The following is a 27,903-nucleotide window of genomic DNA, read 5'->3' as shown; positions in this document are numbered from 1 at the left end:
TTATTTTCTAGCCCTAGTGGCACGCACCGGACAGTGAACATTGCAGTGTCCGGTGTGCCCGTCGACAGACAGAGCAACCAACAGCTAGAATGGTGGTTGGGGCTATAAATACCCCCAACCACTACCATTCAATTCATCGAACCTTTCCACTCTCTACACTCAATACAAGAGCAAAGAATACACTCCAAAGACACATTCAAAGCCTTCAATCCTCTCCAAGTGCCATAATCAAGTCTAGTGATCAAAAGTGTTTAAGTGACGTGAGAGAGGGTGATTTGTGTTTCAATTGTTGCTCTTGTTGCTTGGTTGTTTTCTTCTTCTCCTTCTAAACTTTCCAAGTGCTTTGTAAAGAAATCAAGAGACACCTAATTGTGTGGTGATCCTTGTGGGGTCTTAATGACTCATGAGACTAAAAGAAGCACTAGACCAGTCTAAGTGACCGATTGAGAGAGAGAAAGGGTTCAAATAGACCCGGCCTTTGTGGCCTCCTCAACGGGGAGTAGATTCTTTAGAATAGCAAGAAGAACTATCTTCCGCACTCCGAATTCACTATTATTTTTTATATCCCTAACCCTGGGTAAAGTGCGCGTTCAAAGTTTATAATTTTCAGGTTTCGCCTATTCACCCCTGTTGGGGACTTATTCTCAAATGCTATGAGTTAAGAACAAGGCAACACAAAATGTTAATGGTTAATGCCCTTCGTCCTTCGAAGCATTATCTCCCTTAGGATATAATGATCTTCAGACGAAGGTCATGAAGGACGTACCTTCATCATCGCAGTATATGTTAATGAAAGAAGAAGCATATGAAATATGAGAGACAACATGAATAATCATATGACATCATTCATATATCTTTATTATATCATCATGAAAGAACATGAACAATATTGAATTACATTTGTACCTTCGACTTGACAGAAGGCAAAAGTCCAAGCGTGACGCACGAGCGAATACAAATCAGTGTGAACAGTACGAGGGTACTGTTCATCTTTTTATAGGCACAGGGCGCAGCCTGCGTAAAATTACATACATGCCCTTTATGTTTACTATTGACTTAAGGACAATCCAACGAGGACTAGATAGCATTTTCCCCTTTAAGTCGGTTTCTTTTTCTGCCGCTGAGCCGAAGCTTCCTTGTGCGTAGCTTCGGAACTGTTTCAACCTACGTCCCGACCATGCTTTTCATATTGTGTGCAGCTTTATTCCGAGTCCAAAGGTTCTTGTCATATATTACACCTGGGAAACATTGTTAATCATGTTTTTGAGGACCTTCGAAAGACGAAGGCCCCCAACAGTAGCCCCTCGCAGTATTAACTTGTTATAATAACGAATTCAGACTGCGACGTGAACGAAGGCCTTAAGCCGAAGGTCTGAAAAAACACCTTCCCTTTGCTAGAATAGTAACAATCAATGATAGACGGGGCCCTTCAAGTTGCAACACACTGGGCATATAAATATGAACCCACACCGGCAGCATTTGTCACGCCATTTCTGCCATTTGCGTTATTTTCTCAAACTTTTAGTTCTTGTCACTAGCTTTTGCCTGATTTTAAAGCTTTTTGAGCTTCGGTTTAAAGGCGTGTTTGCACCATGTCTAGGGAAAAATGACTAAGGAGACGAAGCTGATTGAGGAGACGAAGCTGTTTGAAGAAAAGAAAGTTGTGGATCCTTTTATCGCTGGATTTTTTTAGTCTATGTCAAAAACGAATACAGAGAAGATTACTAAAGAGATACTGGAGGGTTTATCTGAAGATACTGATGACATTGATAGTTATGATGCAGAAAGTGGAGACAAAGATTCTGAAGACCGACCGTGGCGACCAAGCCATACCGTCTTCGGAAAATCGACTATTAAACAGAGTCATATTGATAACATGAGAGGAAGGTATTTTTGCGACATGTCTATCATGAGGGTTGGAGGAGACAACATCGTCCCTGCTCCTGAAGAGAATGAAGTTGTAATCTACTGAAGCTTTTTGAAGGCTGGTCTTCGGTTCCCTTTAAGCAAGTTTGTGGTTGAAGTGCTGAAGATATACCAGATTTTCCTTCATCAAATCACCCCCGAAGCTATAATTAGGATGAGGATTTTCGTCTGGGCTGTAAGGAATCAAGGGCTGGAGCCAAGCGCGAAGTGCTTCTATAGTATGCACGAGCTTTCGTATGAGACGAAGGCTACTGGCAAAGAACAGTACCACAACAACTTCGGTTGTTATGGATTTATCGCTCGCCCCAATGCAAGCCACCCAGTGCCAACATTCCGGAAAAGATGGCCCGGAGCCTGGATGGAGGAGTGGTTTTACGTTAAAAATGATTTAAAGAAAAGAGAGGATATCAAGGAAGTTATCCAGCGCCCCATCTGGTCCCGCTTCGGCCTCCGAAGGTCGAAGGTGAATATTGATGGCGACATTGAAGAGTGTAAGAAGGCCTTTAGTACTATGTGCTCCTTCATTGGCACAAGGGATTTAATTCAAGAGCACATAGCCTTCAGGGTATGGCCACTTGTGGAGAGCTGGGATATGCCGAAGGAGACCACCGCCGATTCCAGTGAGGGAGGTCTGGTTCGATTGAAGTATACCTTCAGATTTAGGGAGAAGTTTGATGAGCCAGACAATGACTGGCTGAAGTGCATTGAAGCTACCAATGATGAGCTTCTTGGGACATATTCCAAGGACGAAGATAATGCTATGTCCACAGCCTTCGGGGGCCGGGGCAAGAAAAGATTGAACAGGGTATTTGATGTGATTGGCTTCGATACCTGATTATCATTACCCGCTACAAGGGCAAGGGGAAAAGAGAAAGACTGTCGCTTCAGCCATCGCAGTTGTGCTGAAGAGAAAAAAGGTGAAGGTTCTGACCCACCGGCCGCGTTATATTGAACCGGTCGTGGTGCCTAAATTTGGCAAGGGGACCTCTTTAGCTGCCAAAGCAAAGAGAGCTGCTCCGATTGTGCAGAGTACTGAAGAGCTGATTGTAGTGCCGAAGGTGCCTACAGTCGGGCCAGTTGAAGCTAGAGATGATAAGGCTGAAGAGCCTCGGGTGGAAAAGGTGATAAAAACGCCAGAAATCCTGAGCCCACCGACGAAGGCAGATTTGCCAAAAGTGCAAAAAATTCCTGCCGCAACTCCCAAGAGGAGGAGGATGGCCAGCGTATTAGACGCTGTTATAGAGATTACAAAGGCCTTGAGCCCTGCTCCTAAGAAAATTGCCGAAGCTATCAAAGTTCAAGCCAAAGTTGAATCTGGGCCTTCAGTGCCCACCGAGACGAAGCCTGCCGCGCCTGAGGACAAAACAGCAGGGCAGATTGTATCAGAAAAGACCGAAGCTCCTGCATCCGAAGCTCCGAACGAAGATGTTGACTACATTATTCAACATGCTTCGGGGAAGAAATTAAGAAATACTAGAAGCCAGACACTATGCCCAAAGATTAAAATATCCGAAGGGGGCCTTAGTGTTTAATGGTACCAATGAAGATGATTTCCTGTACTGTCTCCTGGATAACAAAGAAATATCCGTGTGCTGGGAGATAGCTAAGAGTATGGGATTTCCTAAGCTTGAAGAAGGCCTTTCGGTCTTACCGAAGGATGATCTTGCTGACAGCCTTGCGTACAACAGTATAAAGGTATAGAGGTTAATTTTGAGGCTAGAAAATGAAGTATTTTATTGCCATGCTCAAGTCCTTCTTCTTTGTAGGGATTAATTCTCAGTAATTCCTTGAGGGCTCAGAAGAGCGCCGAAGACGAAGGTTGTACAATGGCTCTTAACAACCTTCGGTCCGAGGTGATTGAATTAAGAAGCAAAGGTCTAGAGAAAGATAAAATTTTGATTTCATTGGTAAACAAAGTAAAGGAAGATGAAGCTAATTACAAAGCTCAGGCCGAAGCCCAGAAAACCGAAATTGAAGACCTTCGGAGACAGCTGGCCGAAGCTAAAGAAAGCTACACGCTCGCACAGGCTAATCGAGAGATCAGCGAGTACTGGAAAAATAAGCTAGAGAAAAATGTTGAATAACTTTGCGAATCCAAGGAAAGGTGCTTTGAGAAATTCTTGGATTGTGTGAAAAATTAAAAACTAGCTTCGCCAAAGTGGGTGCCTACTCTGCTGAAGAAAACTTCATACGAGGCGACCCCGAGGGCGTAGTTGAATGGATAAGTGGAGAAGCCGAAGCCTTCGAAGAAATTTTGAGTGATCGCGGGTATGTTTGCGCGTTTTCCGGTGCGCGGGGAATTTCAGCCATCTTGGAGAAGGCCGGATGTGATCACATTAAAACCATAACCCAGGGTAAAGCTGCCTTCTCTATAGATGATACGAAGGATCCTTTAGCTGAAGCAACTTTAATGGGCGGAAAATTTATAATGTTGTCTGGGTGAATGGTGGCCGAGAGCTGACCCATGAGATTATAAAAAGAGTGAAAAAGACACCCACGAGGCGCGGGCAGAAGCAAAATGAGCTGAAGAAGTTGCAGAACACAAAACGCGTATAGGTACTGTTTCTTGATTATTTAGCTTCGGTACTTGCTTTATGGCTTCAAACTAATCTGTTTACCTACTTCAGCTGAACTATCCCCGCCACCAGAGCCGTATGATCCCCTAGTTGATCCAGAGATGTAATCATTGGACATCATAAACATGGTTGAATCCATCATCGACGAAGTCGTCAACAAATTACTGAACGAAGTTGCAGAGAAAGTCCTTAAAGAGGAATAAGTTTTATTGTAATAATAACTAAAATGTATGGAACAATTTAAGTAAGATTAAACTTCTATTGTAACAAAACTATGTGACATTTGATGTATGTAACATTGAATCGAATATGTAAATTATTGTAATTTATTTCTTTGCGATGCATGAAATTTACACACATACCGTTTTTGAGCCTTCGGCGAAAAAACACCTTACCTTCTTTTCATGCTTCGTAAAGAAAGAGATCCCTTCTTATGACAAGGTTGATAAAACTGTATTTCCCGAAGCTTACTTCGTGCCTTAGCACATTTTCAATTTGACGAAGCATTTTGCCAAAGATCGGCTTCGTGTTCGATTATTGTGCCGTTAATGCAATATGATGTATGATGTAATGTTATGCGAAATGATGTGATGGTATGATGCAAAATGATGAGGATGCCGAAGACACACACCCACACTGGAACACACAAGCTCTGCATTCCCTTAGGAACGACTTTTGAGCTTCTTCACCTTCTATTTCAGTGATATAAGTTCTGCATCCCCTTAGGAACGTCTTTTGAACTTTTTCGCCTTCTATTTCGGCGGTATAAGTTCTGCATCCCCTTAGGAATGACTTTTGAACTTCTTTGCCTTATATTTCGGCGGTATTTGGCTCAGCATTCCCTTTGGAACGACTTTTGAGCAGAAAACTTACATTGCGCTCCCTTAGGAACGACTTTTTGTAGCTTCGTCGATTTTGGCTCTACATTCCCTTAGGAACGAATTTTGAGCAAAAGACTTATGTTGCGCTCCCTTAGGAACGACTTTTGTAGCTTCATTTATGTTGGCTCTGCATTCCCTTAGGAACGACTTTTGAGCTTCGTAAATCTGTGAAGAAGGTATATTTCATTTTGGTTCAGGCAAAATCATTATAAGGAATTAAAACTAAGTTTTCATTGCTTGTTCCTTACACAGAATGCAAAATGACATAGAAAATAAAAGTGTTTCAGAAGTAGGATATTGCTCAATATATGTGCTTTGATTCTGGTACAGTGATGTTGACTATACGAGCTTCGGACTCCTCCCTGAAGTCACGTTGTTGTTGGGAATGCTGGCGCCCTTCTGGCTGCTAGCTTCGGGTATAATTAGGTTGCAATGGTGGTGGCAGTGGGAGCTGGGGCCAGGAGGCTTGTGAATGGCTTGCCGAAGCAACAGAAGCTGCAGGTTGATTGCCCACATATTCTGGTATGTAAGGAGAGTGGCACGAACTAGTATGTAAAACTTGCTTCGGCTGATTCTGCCGGGCTTCTGCTTCGGCAATCTCCTTTTGTTTCTGAATGGTAACCTAACACGTTCTTGTCGTGTGGCCCTTGTCTTCACCACAGAATAAGCAATAGATTTTTCTGGGCTGATCCCCATATCTTCCTCCGAAGCCCCTGCCGCCTCTGCCCCTTGGAGCTGGTGGCCTGAAGGAGCTTTGTTGCTGTCCCGAAGACTATGAGCTGTGATGTGGCCTCTGAAACTGGCTTCCTTTGTCGTCATTCTGACTGGAGTTGTGAATTGATTTGACATGCCTAGGGTAGATTCTCCCTCCGAAGCCCCTAGTCATCTCAGAAAATCGATAAGCTTCCTCCCTTCTTTGACGGAAGTCATTATCAGCCCCGATGTACTCATCCATTTTCTGAAGCAGCTTCTCCAGAGTCTAGGGGGTTTCCTGGCGAAGTATTGGGTCGTAGGCCCTAGCTGAAGACCCTTGATCATGGCCTCAATGACGATTTCATTGGGCACTGTGGGCGCTTGTGCTCTCAGACGCAAGAACCTTCAGACATACACCTGAAGGTATTCCTCATGGTATTGTGTGCACTGAAACAAGGCCTGAGCTGTGACTGGCTTCGTCTGAAAGCCTTGAAAACTGGTAACCAGCATTTCCTTGAGCTTCTGCCATGACATGATCGTCCCTGGCCAGAGAGAAGAGTACCATGTCTGGGCCACACTTCGAACTGCCATGACGAAGGACTTGGCCATGACAGCGGCGGTTCCTCCATATGAGGATATTGTTGCCTCATAGCTCATCAAGAATTGCTTTGGGTCCGAGTGCCCATCGTACATGGGCAACTGAGGTGGCTTGTAGGATTGTGGCCATGGAATAGCCTGCAATTCTGCTGCCAGGGGAGAAGCATCATCAAAAGTAAAGCCACCATGATAAAAATCATCATACCATTCATCTTCGTTGAATGAGCCCTCTTGGCGAAGCTCCCTGTGTTGGGGCCTTCGATCATGATCATCTTGAGTAAGATGACGCACTTCCTCAGCAGCTTCGTTGATCTTCTTCTGAAGGTCGGCCAGCCGGGCCATCTTCTCCTTTTTCCTTTGCACCTGCTGATGAATAACTTCTAGGTCCCTGATCTCCTGGTCCAACTCCTCCTCCTGAAGTGTTGGACTGGTGGCCTTCCTCTTTTGGCTTCTGGCATCTCGGAGAGAGAGAGAGTCTCCTGATTTGTGTCCAGTGGCTGCAGTGCAGCCCCTGGCGCTGTTTTCTTCTTCGGCGGCATGACGAAGGTTGATGCTTTGTCGAAGATTGTGGAAGTGAGTACACCGGAGGTGGGCGCCAATGTTGGGGACTTGTTCTCAAATGCTATGAGTTAAGAACAAGGCAACACAAAATGTTAATGGTTAATGCCTTTCGTACTTCGAAGCATTATCTCCCTTAGGATATAATGATCTTCAGACGAAGGTTATGAAGGACGTGAATAGTACGGGGGTACTATTCATCTATTTATAGGCACAGGGCGCAGCCTGCGTAAAATTACATACATGCCCTTTATGTTTACTATTGACTTAAGGACAATCCAACGAGGACTAGATATCCTTTTCCCCTTTAAGTCGGTTCCTTTTTCTGCCGCTGAGCTGAAGCTTCCTTGTGCGTAGCTTCGGAACTGTTTCAACCTTCGTCCCGACCATACTTTTCATATTGTGTACAACTTTATTCCAAGTTCGAAGGTTCATGTACATATATTACACTTGGGAAACATTGTTAATCATGTTTTTGAGGACCTTCGGAAGACGAAGGCCCCCAACAACCCCCCTCTAGGCGACTTTCAAGTAATTCATTAAGATATATATAGTTAAGTAATGTAATCTACTGAGATAGGCAGTACTTGGAGAACAATATACCTCTAAGTATATTAATCTACCCTAGAACCTAGAGTTCACTTTTGTGTTTATACTTTTCTATTGAACTTGTGTTTACTCTGTTGCATATGTTTGGTGTACTGTTCTTTGTCATTTCTCAAATGTGCTGAATGAATGATTGCTTTGCGTAAACAACGAGCAGTCCAAGGTTTCCGAGTGTGTTGCAGGAGACTTCCCTGAGCAGCAATCTGGTGAAGGCAAGTGTCCCCTAACCCACTATGTCCTATTTACTTTATAATTTATTGTCCCGCATGTCATGATCAACCTAAGGATTGACTAGCTTTCTATTTACCTCGTTCTTGATTACCTTTTGGGTTATTATGGTTAGCTTCATGCTATTGCTTTACTTTAATCAATGAACATGATGAGAACATTTAAGATATGATGATGCTATCTTGATTATGATGATGAACATGTGATACTTTAGGGGACTCGGGTTGTTTCCCGAGTACCTCTCCGTAAGGACCTGTTCGTTGGATGGCCATCTGGGAAAACAATACAACGATGAGGGTGGAATGAGACACCCTTAGCTGATTAATTGGATGAACTTGGGGGTGTAGCTGGATTTGCCGTTGTGCCATCAATGGGGGTCGGGGCATAGTGCTTGCTCTGCTAAGGGTGGGTGCCGAGGTTTATTCGATTTGGTTTTGTTAGTCACTCACCTTAGGGAGGAGTACTGTGTTTGTATGACTGGCGAAACCTAACGAGCAACTACACACCAGGGAGTCTAAAGGCTACATAGTGATACCCTGCCAGGCCACCTAGGTAGTGGTCAATGGGGAGTAGTGCTCCTCGGGTAGAAAGGGAATCACAGCTCATGGGTAAATTATGCAACCTCTACAGAGTGTTACAAACTGGTATATCAGTCGTGCTCGCGGTTGTGAGCGGCCTTGGGAGCTCCTTTGATTAGAGTAACTCTAGACACTTTAATGATGATGCTTAATGGTGATGACTATCTTTATAGTATTTTGGTATTTCCTCTTGGAGGGAGTGCCACTTGGGTAATAACTTGTGTTTATTACTAAAATTTGGCTTTCTACTAGTAATAAATACCTAACCAACTAAAAGCAACTGCTTCAGACTTAACTCCACATACAACTAGTCCACTTTAGCCAAACGAGACATTTGTTGAGTATGTTGATGTGTACTCACCCTTGCTTTAAAAACCACCCGCTCCAGGTTGTCCCCATTGCCATCAGTGCTCAGGAGAAGATGAAGGCAACATGGAGGACTTTCAGGAGTTTTAGGACTTCGACGAGTTCTAGTTGTGTTTAGTTGCAAACCCCCATTCAGCTGCATGTGAAGGCCTTATCATACTACGTTTTGTAATTCACACTTTGATTATGATTATTACTTAAGTTAATGACTTTGTGGGTGTCTTGGACATCTTGATGTAATAAAGTACTATTTTCGCTATTATTTTGAGCAATGTGTAATGGTGTCCAACTATGTAATCGCTATGTACGTGAATTTCTGATCTTGGCACGTACATGGTTCGCATTCGGTTTGCCTTCCAAAACTGGGTGTGACATAAGTGGTATCAAAACCTTGCTGACTATAGGACCGCTAACCTAGACTAGAATGGTCGCTTTAAGAACTATAGACCCTTACCCTCACCTTGACCCTTGGTGTTACTTCAAAAGTTAGTCATCTCGACCAATTCTATGTTATATTACTATCTATATACTCACCTTACAAAATTTTTTATCTTACTTTGCTTTTGGTTTACTTGCTGGTCATATAGTTCTATTCTCACTCTTATGCTTACGACATCTTTTGTAAATGGCCCGTCTTAGATGCACTGCACGTAAGTCGGTGATCCCTTTCTTGCCCTCTCACCTTGCGGAGCGTCCACTGCGCCGCACGGTGACAGGACAGTCGAGTCACCTGGAGAGACTGCACCACCGCCTGCACGAGGAGCAGGAACGTCGATGCTAGGAGCGCGAGCAGCATGACTCTTCCCCCTCGCCTCAGCAAGAGGTGGAGTCTAGGAGGCAGCCCTCCTCTGTGCCTCAGCTAGAGGTACCCCCTGCACCACCACAGGGCACCCCAGCTGCTGGAGGAGACCCTGACGGAGACGGCGATGACGGTGGCAGTTCAAGCCATAACACGGAGCTTTCGGAAGAGCAGGAGCCAGAAGGATGGGTCGCCTGACTCATGATTCATGATGCCGCTCACGGTTGTCATTTCCACGACGCTCTCGACACCTTGTTGTGGGATAAGTACTATGTTTGTACGACTGGCAAAACCTAACGAGCAACTACACACCAGGGGAGTCTTTGTAAAGGCTACGTAGTGATACCCTACCAGGCCACCTAGGTAGTGGTCAATGGGGAGTAGGACTCCTCGGGCAGAAAGGGAATCACGACTCGTGGATAAAGTGTGCAACCTCTACAGGGTGTTAGAAATTAATATATCAATCGTGCTCGCGGTTATGAGCAGCCTTGGGAGCTCCTTTGATTAGAGTAACTCTGGATACTTTTATGATGATGCTTAATGGTGATGACTATCTTTATGGTATTTTGGTATTTCCACTTGGAGGGAGTGCCACTTGGGTAATAACTTGTGTTTATTACTAAAATTTGGCTTTCTACTAGTAATAAATTCCTGACCAACTAAAAGTAACTGATTTAGGCTTAACTCCACATACAACTAGTCCACTTTAGCCAAACAAGACATTTGCTGAGTACGTTGATGTGTACTCATCCTTGCTTTAAAAACCACCCTGCCCCGGTTTGTCCCCATTATCATCAGTGCTCAGGAGAAGATGAAGGCAACATGGAGGACTTTCAGGAGTTTCAGGACTTCGACGAATTCTAGTTGTGTTTAGTGGCAAACCCCCAATCAGCTGCCTGTGAAGGCCTTATTGTACTGTGTTTTTGTCGGCGTTTCGAGACCGGGGGGTCCCTGAGCCGACGAGTGAATGTCGCCGCGTGCCCCAGCCCAGATGGGTCGAGCGCGTGGGCGAGCGTGAAGGGGGGAAGTGAGGTGGCCGGAGATGGGCGTGAGAGAGGTGGAAATCCTGCGGCCTTCGTGTTCGTCCCGCGCCCAGGTCGGGTGCGCTTGCAGTAGGGGGTTACAAGCGTCCACGCAGGAGAGGGAGCGAGCGGCCTCACGCGAGCGCCTGTCTCGTCCTCGTCCCCGCGCGGCCAACCTTCTCTAAGAGGGCCCTGGTCCTTCCTTTTATAGGCGTAAGGAGAGGATCCAGGTGTACAATGGGGGTGTAGCAGAGTGCTACGTGTCTAGCGGGGGAGAGCTAGCGCCCTAAGTACATGCCGATGTGGCAGCCGGAGAGATCTTGGCAGCCAGCTGGTGTGATGTCGTGGCCGTTGGAGGAGCGACGGAGCTTGGTGGAGGGACAGCTGTCGGAGCGGTTGAGTCCTTGCTGACGTCCTCCTGCTTCCGTAAGAGAGCTGAGAGCCGCCGTTGTCACAGAGCATGCGGGGCGCCATCATTGCCTATCTGGCGGAGCTAGCCAGATGGGACACCGGTCTTGTTCTCTGCGGCCCGAGTTAGCTCGGGGTAGGGTGATGATGGCGCTTCCTGTTGACGTGGCTGGCCTGCGCCCTAGGTTGGGCGACGTGGAGGCTCCTCCGAAGCCGAGGTCGAGTCTGTCTTCCATGGTCGAGGCCGAGTCCGAGCCCCTGGGTCGGGCGAGGCGGAGGTCGTTCGGCAGAGGCCAGGGCGGAGTCCGAGCCCTGGGGTCGGGCGAAGCGGAGTTTGTTGTCTTCTGGGGCTGAGCCCGAGTCCGAGCCCTGGGTCGGGCGGAGCGGAGTTCGCCGTCTTCCGGGACTTAGCCTGAGTCCGAGCCCTGGGTTGGGCGGAGCGGAGTTCGCCGTCTTCCGGGACTTAGCCCGAGTCCGAGCCCTGGGGTCGGGCGGAGCAGAGTTCGCCGTCTTCCGGGACTTAGCTCGAGTCCGAGCCCTGGGGTCGGGCGGAGCGGAGTTCGCCGTCTTCCGGGACTTAGCCCGAGTCTGAGCCCTGGGGTCGGGCGGAGCGGAGTTCGCCGTCTTCCGGGACCTAGCCCGAGTCCGAGCCCTGGGTCGGGCGGAGCGGAGCTTCCTATGGTGCCTTTGGCAGGGCCTGACTGCCTGTCAGTCTCATTCTGTCAAGGGGCACTGCAGTCGGAGTGGTGCAGGCGGCGCTGTCCTTCTGTCAGGCCGGTCAGTGGAGCGGTGAAGTGACGGCGGTCACTTCGGCTCTGCCGGGGGGCGTGCGTCAGGATAAAGGTGTCAGGCTACCTTTGCATTAAATGCTCCTGCGATTCGGTCGGTCTGTGCGGCGATTTAGTCAGGGTTGCTTCTTAGCGAAGGCAGGGCCTCAGGCGAGCCGGAGATGTGTCCGCCGTTGGAGGGTGGCCTCGGGCGAGACGGAAATCCTCCGGGGTCGGCTGCCCTTGTCCGAGGCTAGGCTCGGGCGAGGCATGATCGAGTCGCTTGAATGGACTGATCCCTGACTTAATCGCACCCATCAGGCCTTTGCAGCTTTATGCTGATGGGGGTTACCAGCTGAGAATTAGGAGTCTTGAGGGTACCCCTAATTATGGTCCCCGAGAGTAGCCCCCGAGCCTCGAAGGGAGTGTTAGCACTCGCTTGGAGGCTTTCGTCGCAACTTTTTGCAAGGGGACCAGCCTTTCTCGGTTGCATTTTGTTCCAGTGGGTGCGCGCGAGCGCACCCGCCGGGTGTAGCCCCCGAGGCCTCGGAGGAGTGGTTTCACTCCTTCGAGGTCTTAATGCCTTGCGTAATGCTTCGGCTGGTCTGGTTGTTCCCTCATGCGAACTGGCCGTAGCCCGGGTGTACGGTCGGGACCCAAGTTCTCGGGCTGGTATGTCGACGCTGTCAACGGTTCGGCCGGAGCCGGGTTTGCGAGAGCAGCCCCCGAGCCTCTGCACAGGGCGAGAGGGCGATCAGGGACAGACTCGGCTTTTTTACATACGCCCATGCGTCGCCTTTCCGCAAGGAGGAGGGGGGGAAGCGCCATGTTACCCTCGATGGGCGCCGAACATGGTGTCTCCGGTGAGCTGCAAGCGGGTAATCCGAGTGGACGTCCGTGCCCCGTTCGTTAGGGGTCGGCTAGGGGCCCAGAGGCACACCCAAAAGTACCTGCGGGTGATCTGCCGGACCCGGTCCCCTGGCGACGGGGTCCGAGGGCTCGATGCCTCCCTCTGATGGGATTCCGTTACAAGATCGCTCCCGCTGGTCTCGGAAATGTCCTAGGGTACCTCGGGAGCGCAGCCCGAGCCTTGGTTATGTATCGAACGTACCCCTAGTCATCCCTCGCTCGGCGTCTGACGCGGCTGTGAACCCTTCGGGGGCCAGCCTTCGAACCCCTGATCAGTAATGGGCGCGGAGCCCGGGTAGCCTGAGGCGGTCGTGGAACCCTTCGGGGGGCCGGCCTTCGAACCTCTGACCAGTAGTGGGTGTAGGGCCCACGCGATCTGAGGCGGCTGTTGAAACCCTTCGGGGGGCCAGCCTTCGAACCTCTGATCAGTAAGGAGGCTCGGAGCCTAGTTCCTTCACGGGGAAGGATCCTTTTCGGGGTATCCCCCTTTCCCGGTCCCTGTTGCAAGAGATAGAGAAAAAGGAGAAAAGGATATGAAATCGAATCGACATGGCGTACCTTTTTTGGCGCGGTTATTACGGCGAAGGCGAAGCGGCGCCCTTGGAAGATGGTTGGCCGAGGCCCCAGAGGTGATCGGCCGAGCCGCCTGCTCGGGCCGGATTCCCGGAGAAGACCCTGGCGGCGATGGCCCGGGCGTGGCGATGACGTCGTCCTTCGGAGTGGAGGTCTTCGGACCGCGTCGCCGTCCGAGGCTAGGTCGTACCTCGCCGAAGTTGTCGTCGATGCCGAGGGTGCTGCTGCCCCCTTCCAGCGTCAAGGCCCGAGCCTGCATGATCAGATTGTCTTGTAGCGTGTGCTTTCTGCGGCCGCCGAGGCCAGAACACACACCCTCGCTGCGTTGTAAAGCCGCGTCTCCTTTCCTCTTGTTTCGAGTATCTGGACTTTTTTGTCGGTAACAGGGATGTTTGTGCGAGCGAGAGTTGCTTCTCGCGGAAGGTGATGAGTGAGGTATCCGTATCCCGGAGGCGTGGGAGTCCCTCGGCTCGATCGGCCTTGCCGCTTACGCGCACTTTCACCCGTCCATGAGGCCCTGTCACCGACTCAGTCGAGAAGGCTCGAAGGATCGCTTCGGCAGAAGAGCTTCCGGACGTGAAGACTTGTTCGGTCCGCGGAATCACTTTATCCGAACGCGAGTTACTTATCGCAGAAGGTGATGAGTGAGGTATCTGTATCCCGGAGGCGTAGGAGTCCCTCGGCTCGGTCAGCCTTGGCTGCTTACGTGTACTCCGTCGTTTTCAGGATCCACTTTTCGAAGTAGTCAGAAAGCACGAAAGATATTCTGGTAGAAGAGATCTTTTTTCGAGCAAAATTTCAACGCAGAGGGGGTGCCCCCCCTTTTAGCCCCCGAGGGAGGGTCGGGCTTTGCCGAGGCGAGGCCGACCCTTCCTTGATGACTAAACTTTGCGTGGGTGCGAGGTATATGAACAACTTTGAAAACATCTTAAGGGTAGAAGCGACGTAGCTGTTGGATGTTCCAAGCGTTGCCGTAGACCTCGCCTTGACTGTTGGCCAGCTTGTACGTTCCGGGCTTCAGAACTTTGGCGATGACGAATGGCCCCTCCTAGGGGGCGTGAGCTTGTGCCTCCCTCGGGCGTCTTGCCGCAGCCGAAGCACCAGGTCGCCCACCTGGAGGTCTCGGGGCCGGACCCCTCGGGCGTGGTAGCGTCGCAGGGACTGCTGGTACCGCGCCGAGTGTAGTAAGGCCTTGTCCCGAGCCTCTTCCAGCTGGTCCAGCGAGTCTTCTCGGCTAACTTGGTTGCTTTGATCGCTGTAGGCCCTCGTCCTCGGGGAGCCGTATTCTAGGTCAGTGGGCAAGACGGCCTCGGCCCCGTAGACCAGGAAGAACGGCGTGAAACCCGTGGCTCGGCTCGGCGTTGTCCTCAGGCTCCAGACCACCGAGGGGAGTTCCTTCATCCATCGCTTGCCGAACTTGTTGAGGTCGTTGTAAATTCGAGGCTTGAGCCCTTGTAGAATCATGCTGTTGGCACGCTCTACTTGCCCATTCGACATGGGATGAGCCACGGCGGCCCAGTCCACCCGGATGTGGTGATCCTCGCAGAAGTCCAAGAATTTTCTGCCGGTGAACTGGGTACCGTTGTCGGTGATGATGGAGTTCGGGACCCCGAAGCGATGGATGATGTTGGTGAAGAACGTCACCGCCTGTTCGGACCTGATGCTATTCAGAGGTCGGACCTCGACCCACTTGGAGAACTTGTCGATGGCGACCAGCAGGTGTGTGTAGCCCCCGGGCGCCTTCTGCAAGGGGCCGACGAGGTCCAGACCCCACACAGCAAAGGGCCAGGTGATGGGTATCGTCTGCAGAGCCTGAGCGGGCAGGTGGGTCTGCTTCGCATAGAATTGACACCCTTCGCAGGTGCGAACAATTCTAGTGGCGTCAGCCACCGCCGTTGGCCAGTAGAAGCCTTGCCGGAAAGCATTCCCAACAAGGGCTCGAGGCGCTGCGTGATGGCCGCAAGCCCCCGAGTGTATCTCTTGCAGGAGTTCCTGACCTTCGGCGACGGAGATGCATCGCTGGAGGATGCCCAAGGGGCTGCGGTGGTAGAGCTCCTGCTCATCGCCCAGCAAGACGAACGACTTGGCGCGTCGCGCTACCCGCCGAGCCTCGGCTCAGTCGAGGGGTAGCTCTCCTTAGCGGAGATATTGCAGGTACGGGGTCTGCCAATTTCGATCAGGCGTGGCCCCGCTCCGCTCCTCCTCGATGCGCAGTGCCTCGCCCTCGGAGGCCGAGGTTACCTCGGGCTGAACCGAGGGCGCCTCGGGTTGAGCTGAGGGTGCCTTGGGCTGTGCCGAGGGTACCTCGGGCTGGACCGAGGGCGCCTCAGGCTCGGGCGAGTCATCGATCTTGACGGAGGGTTGATGCAGATCCCGGGAGAAGACGTCCGGGGGAACCGTTGTTCGCCCCGAGGCTATTTTTGCCAGCTCGTCCGCAGTCTCGTTGTAGCACCGAGCGATGTGGTTAAGCTCGAGCCCGTAGAACTTGTCTTCCAGGCGCCGAACCTCATCGCAGTAGGCCTCCATCTTCGGGTCGCGGCAGTGGGAGTTCTTCATGACTTGGTCGATGACGAACTGCGAGTCACCGCGGGCGTCGAGGCGCCTGACCCCTAGCTCGATGGCGATCCGCAATCCGTTGACCAGAGCTTCGTACTCAGCCACATTGTTGGACGCCGGGAAATGGAGGCGTAGCACATAGCGTAGGTGTTTCCCGAGGGGCGAGATGAAGAGTAGGCCCGCGCCGGCTCCCGTCTTCATCAGCGACCCGTCGAAAAACATGGTCCAGAGCTCCGGTTGGATCGGAGCCGTCGGTAGCTGGGTGTCGACCCATTCGGCTACGAAGTCCGCCAATACCTGGGACTTGATGGCCTTCCGAGGGGCGAACGAGATTGTCTCGCCCATGATTTCCACCGCCCACTTTGCAATCCTGCCTGAGGCCTCTCGGCACTGGATGATCGCCCCCAGGGGGAAGGATGACACCACAGTTACCGGATGAGACTCGAAGTAGTGTCGCAACTTCCGCCTCGTCAGGATCACTGCATACAACAGCTTCTGAACTTGTGGGTAGCGGATCTTGGTTTCGGACAGTACCTCGCTGACGAAGTAAACTGGCCTCTGAACGGGCAATGCATGCCCCTCTTCTTGCCTTTCTTCTTGGCGCCGCGCGGAGTAGACGCCTCGGGAGCATCTTCCGATGGGCGGCCCTAGGGCTGCTTGTCCTTTCGGAAGATAGCCTCGACCGCCTCCTGGCCAGAGGCGAACTTGGTGGCGATGTCCATCAGCTCGCTCACCCTGGTGGGGGTCTTGCGACCCAACTTACTCACCAGGTCGCGGCAGGTGGTGCCGGCAAGGAACGCGCCGATGACATCCGAGTCGGTGATGTTGGGCAGCTCGGTGCGCTGCTTCGAGAATCGCCGGATGTAGTCCCGGAGAGACTCTCCCGGCTGCTGCCGGCAGCTTCGGAGGTCCCAGGAATTCCCGGGGCGCACGTACGTGCCCTGGAAATTGCCGGCGAAGGCTTGGACCAGGTCATCCCAGTTGGAGATCTGCCCCGGAGGCAGGTGCTCCAACCAGGCGCGAGCGGTGTCGGAGAGGAACAGGGGGAGGTTGCGGATGATGAGGTTGTCGTCGTCCGTTCCACCCAGTTGGCAGCCCAGGCGGTAGTCCACGAGCCACAGTTCCGGTCTCGTTTCCCCCGAGTACTTTGTGATAGTAGTCGGGGGTCGGAATCGGGTCGGGAACGGTGCCCGTCGGATGGCCCGGCTGAAGGCCTGCGGACCGGGTGGTTCGGGCGAGGGACTCCGATCCTCCCCGCTGTCGTAGCGTCCCCCACGCCTGGGGTGATAGCCTCGGCGCACCCTCTCGTCGAGGTGGGCCCGACGGTCGCGGTGATGGTGCTCGTTGCCGAGGCGGCCCGGGGCTGCAGGCGCGGTGTTGCGCGTGCGCCCGGTGTAGACCGAGGCTTCCCGCATGAATCGGGAAGTCGCGGCATGAGGTTCCGAGGGGTATCCCTGCCTCCGGGAGGCAGAGCTCTCGGCCCGTCGGACCACAGCGCCTTCCAGGAGATTCTTGAGCTCTCCCTGGATTCGCCGACCCTCGGTGGTTGATGGCTCCGGCATCGCGCGGAGAAGCATCGCTGCTGCAGCCAGGTTCTGACCGACCCCAATGGATGCGGGCGGCGGCCTGACCCTGACGTCGTTGGCGACGCGGTGCTGGAGACCCTGGGGCAGGTGACGTATTTCTCCGGCCGGGGGTTGGCACGCCCATGCCTGCCCGACGTCCCGGCGGATCGGCTCAAGAGCTCCTGCTCCCTCGTCGAGCCTGGCCTGCGCCCCGCGAACTTGCTCGAGCTGTGGGTCGTGACTCCCCACCGGAACGGGGACCACTGCTAGCTCCCGTGGGATGTCAGCGCGAGGCACCGGCCTAGGGAGATCACCGTCCTCCGGCATGCTGAGATGATTGCCTTTGGAGGGATCCCCTAGATCGACGTGGAAACATTCGCGGCTTGGGCCGCAGTCCCTGTCGTCGAGGCTGCGGCTACCGTCGGAACAGTCAGAGAGGCAGTAGTCACATGCGGTCATGAAGTCCCGCATGGCACCGGGGTTGCCAAATCCAGAGAAATCCCAACAGATGTTGGGGTCGTCATCTTCCTTGGACCCAGAGGGCCCGTAGGTCGAGACGTCCGTCAGCCGGTCCCAAGGCGACCGCATGCGAAACCCCAGAGGGTTTGAACTCGCCTCTACGAGAGCGCCCGCCAAAGCAAGGTCGCTAGGCGGGTTGAGGCTGAGTCCAAATGACGTAGGATGGGAACCGATCGGTACCTTTCGGTCGACGAGCAGCGACATAGTCACGTCGGGGACAGATTGCACCGTCGTCTCAGGTACGAGGGCGACGTCCTGCAAGCTCTCCGCGAGCGCACTGGCATCGTTCGCTTGCTCGGGATTGGCGTGTCGCGGGGAGACGGCGCTCGCCTTCGTTTCAAACGCGAGGTCGACGCCCGACGCGCCCCCCGTTGGGGCGCTGGGGATGTCGACTCGCTCGACAGCCGACGAGGCGCGGCCTCCCGCTTGGCCTTGGTTGCCCCGCCTCCTCCTCCGTTGGCGGGGGAGAGGACGGGGCGAGCTCGAATGTTGTTCTTCTACCACGCGGGGAAGACATCGTCGATTCCGCCGCCGGCGGGCGGGCTGTCGGCCGCCATTGTCGTTGTCGCGCGGCGGTGGAAGGAGTATCATGTCGTAGCTGTCGTCGAAGGACATGAACTCAAGACTCCCGAAACGGAGCACCGTCCCGGGTCGAAGAGGTTGCTGGAGACTGCCCATCTGGAGCTTGACGGGAAGCTGTTCGTCAACACGCAGGAGGCCCCTACCTAGCGCGCCAACTGTCGGCGTTTCGAGACCGGGGGGTCCCTAAGCCGACGAGTGAATGTCGCCGCGTGCCCCAGCCTAGATGGGTCGAGCGCGTGGGCGAGCGCGAAGGGGGGAAGTGAGGTGGCCGGAGATGGGCGTGAGAGAGGTGGAAATCCCGCGGCCTTCGTGTTCGTCCCCGCGCGGCCAACCTTCTCTAAGAGGGCCCTGGTCCTTCCTTTTATAGGCGTAAGGAGAGGATCCAGGTGTACAATGGGGGTGTAGCAGAGTGCTACGTGTCTAGCGGGGGAGAGCTAGCGCCCTAAGTACATGCCGATGTGGCAGCCGGAGAGATCTTGGCACCCAGCTGGTGTGATGTCGTGGCCGTCGGAGGAGCGACGGAGCCTGGTGGAGGGACAGCTGTCGGAGCGGTTGAGTCCTTGCTGACGTCCTCCTGCTTCCGTAAGAGAGCTGAGAGCCGCCGTCGTCACAGAGCATGCGGGGCGCCATCATTGCCTATCTAGCGGAGCTAGCCAGATGGGACACCGGTCTTGTTCTCTGCGGCCCGAGTCAGCTCGGGGTAGGGTGATGATGGCGCTTCCTGTTGACGTGGCTGGCCTGCGCCCTAGGTTGGGCGACGTGGAGGCTCCTCCGAAGCCGAGGTCGAGTCTGTCTTCCATGGCCGAGGCCGAGTCCGAGCCCCTGGGTCGGGCGAGGCGGAGGTCGTTCGGCAGAGGCCAGGGCGGAGTCCGAGCCCTGGGGTCGGGCGAAGCGGAGTTCGTCGTCTTCTAGGGATGAGCCCGAGTCCGAGCCCTGGGTCGGGCGGAGCGGAGTTCGCCGTCTTCCGGGACTTAGCCCGAGTCCGAGCCCTGCGTTGGGCGGAGCGGAGTTCGCCGTCTTCCGGGACTTAGCCCGAGTCCGAGCCCTGGGGTCAGGCGGAGCGGAGTTCGCCGTCTTCCGGGACTTAGCCCGAGTCCGAGCCCTGGGGTCGGGCGGAGCGGAGTTCGCCGTTTTCCGGGACTTAGCCCGAGTCCGAGCCCTGGGGTCGGGCGGAGCGGAGTTCGCCGTCTTCCGGGACCTAGCCCGAGTCCGAGCCCTGGGTCGGGCGGAGCGGAGCTTCCTATGGTGCCTTTGGCAGGGCCTGACTGCCTGTTAGTCTCATTCTGTCAAGGGGCACTGCAGTCGGAGTGGTGCAGGCGGCGCTGTCCTTCTGTCAGGCCGGTCAGTGGAGCGGTGAAGTGACGGCGGTCACTTCGGCTCTGCCGGGGGGCGTGCGTCAGGATAAAGGTGTCAGGCCACCTTTGCGTTAAATGCTCCTGCGATTCGGTCGGTCTGTGCGGCGATTTAGTCAGGGTTGCTTCTTAGCGAAGGCAGGGCCTCGGGCGAGCCGGAGATGTGTCCGCCGTTCGAGGGGGGCCTCGGGCGAGACGGAAATCCTCCGGGGCCGGCTGCCCTTGTCCGAGGCTAGGCTCGGGCGAGGCATGATCGAGTCGCTCGAATGGACTGATCCCTGACTTAATCGCACCCATCAGGCCTTTGCAGCTTTATGCTGATGGGGGTTACCAGCTGAGAATTAGGAGTCTTGAGGGTACCCCTAATTATGGTCCCCGACAGTTTTGTAATTCACACTTTGATTATGATTATGACTTAAGTTAATGACTCTGTGGATGTCTTGGACATCTTGATGTAATAAAGTACTATTTCTGCTATTATTTGGAGCGGTGTGTGATGATGTCCAACTATGTAATTGCTATGTACGTGAATTTCTGATCCTGGCACGTACATGGTTCGCATTCGGTTTGCCTTCCAAAACCTGGTGTGACACCGTTCGACGTGGCATTTTTAGATTTACAGATTGCACATAATACATTGCCACTCTCCACACCTCAGAAGCACTAGCTCCCTCCACCTTCAACACACTAAGGACAAAGCATACAGGCACCCAAGACCAAATATTTTTTAGCACCGAGGGAGTTGGAGGGGTTCACACTACTACACAATAGAGTAGCATACCATGTCGGCCCAATCCTACTGGTAGGCATCGGTATATCCCAAGGACCTATACTTGATGCCACATTAGATTATACTTGGGTAGAGAACCGGCATAAAGATTTTTGGCCACATGAGCCTAACATAACGAGAGGCAGTACATTACCACCGACCACTATGGATAAGATTTGGGAGGAGATAGCCAAATTGTTTCGAGATAGACTCGGAGTCAATGCGTTTGGACTAGGAAAGTCATATCAGAAACCATACAACCACCGATTTGAGACTATCAGAAACCATACAACCACCGATTTGAGACTATCTCATACCGTCCAGTCAGCAGTCAGCGCAGTAGGAGCATTCATGAACATTAGGTCAATTCTTAGCACAATTGGGGGAATTAGCCGATAGAGAAGCTTTTCATGTTTGCTTATTTTCATTGTCTCTTATTGGTACTGCTTTTGCATGGTATGATGCCTTGCCTCCTAGCTCTATTAATTCCTTGGGTCATTTAGAACATAAATTCCACAAATAGTTTTTCTATGAGGAGTGCAAATTAGAATTAGTAGATCTAGCATCGCTCCGGAGGGACATGATGAATCGGTTAATCATTATATCTAGAGATTATGGGATCTAGAGATTCTGGGATACTAGAAACCAATGCTTCATATCCATCCTAGGAAGTGATAATGGTTATATGTTAGATACCAAGTTGGTTACAAAAGTTCATGACGGAACCGAGACAATACCGAGTGGTATACAGACCGACCTTACATTTACAAGCTTATCTCTAATTCTGTTAAAATCTTTGTCATATATGTGCTTATTAAAATCTTTGTCATACATGCTCTTGTTGAATCTCCGTGACTTGGACTCCTATCGTCGATTCCTTGGCTCATAGCTAGGGGCGAATTTGAAGGGGGGTTACGGGCTTCAGCCCCCCTACGTCCATAAAACTCTAGTGGAGAAAGAGGTGGAGGGTAAAGGAGGAGGGAGGAGGAAGGAGAAGAGAAGAGAAAAATGAGCCCCCAATTCATTGGAGAAAGAGGTGGTAGGTAGAGAAGGGAAGAGAAGAAAGAAGAGATAAAAACGACCCCCTACTAGCTTTTTATTGTCTCGTCACTAAGAATTTAGCCCCCTCTTAGTTTATTTCTGAATCCGTTACTACTCATAGCCGAGCCCGTAGACTCTTCTCCTCAGCCTTATTTTTTATAAAGCTTGATCTAGGTACCTATGTATATATTGTTCACACAACCTAACAGATCAAAGTAATACAGTTATGAAAGTTCCCTATGTCCGGGAACAGGATCTGGATGTCGCCTAGAGGGGGGTGAATAGGCGAATAATAATTATCACTCTAAAACTGGAAATTCTTACTCTACTCGAAGGCTGGATCACAGTGGAATGAAAGACCCTTCGAGTAGGTTGCAGCGGAATTGAAGTTCCTGTCTTAAAATACCTTGCACTTCGAAGACAGCTTGTACCACATATAAATATAGGTGTGCAAGTATAAACAACAAATAAGACAGAGAAACAGCACACAACACAGAACAGAGCACACAGACACAGGGATTTATCCCGAGGTTCGGCCAATCCTGAAATGCTTGCCTAGTCCTCGTTGGAGTTAGTCACACCTTGGCTTGGAGTCTATTTCAACTCCTTCCTCCGTTTGCTCAGATCTATCAGTGCGACAGATAGAGCCTTCCACTATGTTGGTGTCAGTTACAACGATGTCGTGGCTGCTTACAATCTTCTCGACAGCACTCCGGCAGAGTAACAATGCGCTCAAGATTTTGCTCTAGCTCTCAGCAGCACTTCCCCTCTCTCTAAAGGCTTATAACTTCGCCTCTACACAAAATAGAGAGATACACAAGAGAGGGTGAGAAAGAATTGATCTAAATGATGTATGGACTTGTTGTCTGCACTTGTGTACTTGTTTGAGGCGCCTAGGGGTCCCTTTTATAGCCTCAAAGGGCCTAGGAGCCGTTGGAGCTTCATTTGGAAGCTCCCAGCCTTCCCTGGTTGCGGGTGCACCGGACTGTCCGGTGGCGCACCGGACAGTGAACAGTAACGGATCTGATTGGCAGTTTCCTTCTCTGGAAGAGCTAGCCGTTGGTGCACCAGACAGGTTACTATTCATTGTCCTGTGCACCAGACAGGCTACTATTCACTGTCATGTGCACCGGACAAGCTGTGTACGAGCCAACAACACACTAAGTGCTGCTTTTTCCTCCATTCTTTCTCCGTTTGACTTCAACTTTTGGGAGGATTTTCCTGAGACTTAAACAAACATATTTAGAGTATAATCCAATTGATTTAGTCCTAGAAACTTACATCTTTCTTATTCTTCTCCTAGCTTTTCTGTTTCTCCTCCAGCACAAGTGGTACTTTCTCTACAGAAAGAGTTAGAGAGCAAACCAAAGCACCAAACTTGTAGTAAGAGGTGTATGCAACATGGTTGAACACTCAAACCTTACATACTTAACCTTTTTCATCGTTTTACCCAATTTGGCATGTTTGAGGTCGATGTTGGACTCTAAACCATTAAGTCAACTTGACTTGATCTAGATTGGCATATCTGAGATCTAACTCGCTTGTTCACTTCTCGAGCTTGATCTTGAGCCTTATGACTTACACCACATAACTGTAGATGTTACCTCATTGGTTGTAAGTCATGTCCTTATGTAGTGATCATTGATGCACCATAACTCTTCTTAACTCGATCAACCTTGACTTTGCAAGTCTTCTTCTTCACCCCTGGCTTTGGGTTCCTGGTCTCCTTGACCTTCTCCCGTGCACTCAGTACCTTGAAGCTCTTCTTGCCTCTATCCTTGGCTTGATCGGCTGTCTCTAAGTTACGCACACCGAGTCTCACTTAAGCAGTGTTCATTATCTATAGATAATTCAGTCTTTGGACCATCACTTGTTCACTTGTGTTGAACCCTGTTAGCTTTGCATTAAGCACATGTTCAACACTTAGCACACTTGTTAGTCCTTTAATTGAGTTGTCATCCAAACACCAAAACCCACAAAAGAGCTTTTAAGTTACTGCTCATAGCCGAGCCCGTAGACTCTTCTCCTCAGCCTCATTTTTTATAAAGCTTGATCTAGGTACATATTCTCCTCAGCCTCATTTTTTATAAAGCTTGATCTAGGTACCTCACACAACCTAACAGATCAAAGTAATACAGTTCACCACACATATTTACAACAAACAGAATGTTTAGAAAAAATGCTCTTGGTGGAATGCGGACAGCCATTCATTTACTCATTGCGCCATCATTGTTTCCAAATGAACAGATGCTAGGGTCTAACAAATTTGATCATTTGACACCATTTTCACAGAGTGCACTTGGCCTTCCCTCTGGATCCTACACAGCAAAATACATGCCTAGCTGGGTACCCCAAAATAAAAATAACCAACAACTTTAAAACTTCGGCAGAAGCCACCCAAGAGTCCAGCCAAGAAGAAACCCAGCTCCAGCAAGACCCAACCCAACAGCAAATAAGATCGCGTCGAAGAACCCGGCTGCCTTCTTCTGCCTTCTACCTTTCCTCCTAGTCCAATCTCTCTGCCCCTGACCCTGTGTAGGCTTCTCTTTTAGGGTTAACCATGGAAGTTCAGGTATGATGGCTGCTATCTGATGCTCTTTGTTCTTGAGCTGCAGGACAATATTCTCCAGCTGCATTATTTTCAGCCACTGGTTGCACGCAAAGAGATGTGAGGCCTGTCGGAGCAAAAGCTTGATGACGTCGTCCTTCTCATTGTACGCCTTCTTAGCCGCCATATCAGCTTCTCTAGCACGAGTTTGTGAATGGCGGAGTGCCTCCAAAATCATGTCTCGCTCAGAGCCATTCCGGAGTGTTTGTTTGCTTTCCAATCCGGTTGTGCTACTGCTAGAAAAATGTTGAACCACACTGCACATGATGAAACTGAGATGAATGAGTATGTGACAAGGATACTAAACAAAATTATGAAAAAAAGGAAGACATTTGAAAGTCTTCAAGAAAGGATGCATATAGTATATATGTGAACTGTGTACCCTCTTGCTGACAATAGACATGTAAAATTTACTAAGGCTTGATAATTGTTGAACAACAAAAAACCAATATTAAATTAGACTGCATATCCCACCAACAGAACCGAAGTTATCAAGCTTTATTTTCTCCTTGAATGCTAATTATACTTGTAATATGCTGTTGATAAAATCTTGAATACCTCATATACCCATACATAAAAGGAAACAAAATAAGCTGCAAGTTGAGATACAGTTCGAAAAAAGTACACCTAATGTCGTGAGGGTAATGCAGCTAAGCTGAAGAACGCACACCTATATGTATCACTGCTTCCATGCTGTTCCCAAACTCCATTACCATATAACAGAACCAACTCATCTGTACTTCCTGTGCTATAGGTACACTCGATATGGTCACAATGTCCAGGAACAGGGTGTGACACTCTTCCTGCAGGAGATGAAGGTCCCCCAAAGTCACCTATATGTTTTTGAGTATATGGTTCTGTCCTGTTAATGCGTACTGTCTGGGTAGGCCTTGGTAGGTCACAATTCTCAATGTGCTGTGTTGCTCTTTCTGCAACCAGTGAAGCCAGCTGGTCCTCGTCAGCAATCTGCCACCATGGTCGAGTCTTTTCACCTTTCCAAGGTGCATCTATGTCAAAATTAGCCTTATCTGGGTTCTTCAAAGGTGCTGGGTCAATACATTCAAAATCTGGGAATTCATTATCCTTGTACAAACAATTGCTGAGAGTTTCTATGCACTTCGACACTTGAGAATAGCTACCAACAGTCTTCATCTCTTCTAAGCCTGTTTCAAGGGAATACTTCGTGAAGGCTGGCGAAACCATCCATGGAGGCTCCAAAGCATCTCCAATCTTTTCAGTGCTGGTGTCAACTGCTTGACAGAGTAATGTTTCCTCATGTTTAGGTTGTGGCACTGAATCTTCCACTTGCTTCTCATGAATGTCCCTGCCCAACGAACATAACCGCTTGCTAACAATATCCTTCTGGATCCCAAAATTTGGCTGTGACTGAACCCACCATCTGACATCTGGTGGCAGATTAGAATGCATGGGATTGCAGCTCAAAGGCATTAAACTGCAGATAGGACGATCTACAGAATTTCGACAGTTCCCATTGTTTGTACCATGTTGTTCAGCCGATGATGGACAGCAAGCTAGTTTTGGAGCTCTCTTCCTGTCCTCCTGAACCAGACAACGGTTTGCAGCACGTTGCCAAGCAGCCCTTGCTTCAGCAGCAGCCATTTTCACCGATCACAAAACTGTCCACCACAACAAAATTGTCAAAACCTGATAAGCAATCGTCTACCAAAATAAAATAAGGAATTGGATGAAGATCCATCTCAAAACTGCAATCACATTATCCAAGCGATGCATAAGTCTTCACATTATCCATCTCAAATACTGGCATGTAAGCATACTTCCTTGACAACCCGAAAGAGGACAAATGCCCATGAAACAGAAAGCTCAGTATTACTTTATTTTATCCTAGATCAAGACATGCAAGTGTCAATGAAAATGTAAGCTGGGTAAGATTGCATGGAGCACAAGTTGTGGCCAATGCTGGCAATACAAAACTATCGAAGCTTAGGAAACAGAAACTAGATAAATAATTAGCTTATGTTCTGTCATCCAGAGAGACAAGTAAGCCATAAAGCAGTAGGAAGAAAAGGAAGCACAGCTGAATCAACAAGTTATTATGATTTGGCTCATCATTTTTAGCTTATTACACGACATTAGGGTGATTAATGTAACATGAAGTCAGACAAATCAGCTAAATTGACTGGCAGTACATTGTTAAGTTTATTGTCTCCCACTCCTTCAATGATTCAATCTAGATATACAACAAGGATGCCACTTGCCACCATTTGGGTTTTAGACAATATAAAGTGGCTCGTTTTCCTAATAATTTGCCAACCAGTTGTAATGGTTCCCGACAGTTGTGCTAATGTCATGCGTTGTGTCTATAGGAAGGTCTGCTTAATCAAGAAAGTAATTCCGTTTCTTCCAAAAACGAAAATCATTCCACGAGGCTTATTGTGGACTGGCTATTTTCAGATAGCGCTACTAACAAACAGGCTGATTATCAACCCTCCGATGTGGCATTTTGATTTTGGCACTGAACTCTGTGGATGTGTGGACCCAGCAAGGATTTGTTCCGCTATTCCCATCGCATAGTATGGATAAGATTGAGAGAGATTAGGAGGCATTTTGCCTTGCTATGGATTTAAACCCACTTAATCCCTTTAATCCATGTAGATTGAGATTAAAACGAACAGGCGCTGATAGAGGACTTTGGTGTAAACACGTACACCCGGTAATTCTTGCAACCATCGAAGTTAGTAGCCATAATACACTTCAATTACTAGATCGGACTGGTTGATCGGTTCCGCACGGCAGGAAGCGAAAAGAAGTGGCGGGACTACCTAGTGGGTGCTCGTCGCCGGCGAAGGGACTACCTGGCGTTGAGCGGCGGCAGTGGTCCCCCAGTCGTCGCCAAGAGAGAGAGACGCGGGGTGAAGAGAGAAGCAAAGGCACGGATGCAACGCAGTCCGCGACGGTGCTGGCCGGGAGAGGACGACCGTCGCCGTGGCGTCGGCTCCTCTTTGTTCTTGGGCGTGCGGTGCGGGGGAGCTAACCCATCGGCTTTATGGGTGGGGCAAGGCCGCAAGAGACGAAAACAATGGATCGATGGTGAGTGAATCCGACGAGTCCCACAGAAATGGAGGCAATCAGGAAACGGTGGTCGATGGCAAGCGGATTAAGAGGAGTGGCAGTGCTGGATTCTTGCTGCTCGGACCGTCAGGTTTTTTTAGTCGTGTACAACTTCATTAATTAATTCTAATTATATTAATTATTTTGTTTTTTTAGAAGTGTCTAATGGGTTAAGTATAAAAAAAATCAAGAGACTCTTTACGAAGAGTCAGTCTCTTCACGACTTTCTATGCATATTCTCTTTTAATTGCATTAATGTTGTAGAGGCATAGAGTTGTATGATGCAGTTTCTTAGCCGTCTCTTTTACTTGGAAAACTAGGCAAGGGACTCTAG

At 50.4% G+C, this 27,903-nt stretch overlaps 1 protein-coding gene across 5 annotated transcripts; it reads right to left on the bottom strand.

The window, feature by feature from the left end:
• Positions 1–24,040: 24,040 nt before the first annotated feature.
• Positions 24,041–27,674, bottom strand: LOC100277248 (uncharacterized). 5 transcript variants are annotated; one of them, XM_020549463.3, is made up of 4 exons: positions 27,281–27,593; positions 25,982–26,116; positions 25,150–25,885; positions 24,041–24,736 (listed from the first exon to the last, which is right to left on the bottom strand). In XM_020549463.3, the coding sequence occupies exons 2-4, from the start codon at positions 26,097–26,099 to the stop codon at positions 24,247–24,249; spliced, it is 1,344 nt and encodes a 447-aa protein (XP_020405052.1). In that variant the 5' UTR covers positions 26,100–26,116; positions 27,281–27,593; the 3' UTR covers positions 24,041–24,246. The 5 variants fall into 5 exon arrangements, with proteins under 5 accessions (XP_020405052.1, XP_035821624.1, XP_008671133.1 ...); XM_035965731.1 differs by having other exon boundaries at positions 27,314–27,472; XM_008672911.4 differs by having other exon boundaries at positions 25,150–26,116; positions 27,281–27,674.
• Positions 27,675–27,903: the final 229 nt, after the last annotated feature.

The sequence above is a fragment of the Zea mays genome, chromosome 1 (assembly GCF_902167145.1).
Source record: "Zea mays cultivar B73 chromosome 1, Zm-B73-REFERENCE-NAM-5.0, whole genome shotgun sequence".
In the NCBI taxonomy this organism is placed as follows: Eukaryota; Viridiplantae; Streptophyta; class Magnoliopsida; order Poales; family Poaceae; genus Zea; species Zea mays.
Note: the sequence above shows the minus strand (reverse complement) of the source record. Positions and strands in the feature narration are given on the sequence as shown.

Bases quoted from the DNA above. Each gene is read 5' to 3' on its own strand.
- LOC100277248 (XM_008672911.4), bottom strand. From the start codon at position 26,099: ATGGCTGCTGCTGAAGCAAGGGCTGCTTGGCAACGTGCTGCAAACCGT. The intron at 24,737-25,149 runs GTGTGCGTTCTT...CATCATGTGCAG, and splicing joins GGAAGCAGTGATACATATAG to TGTGGTTCAACATTTTTCTA.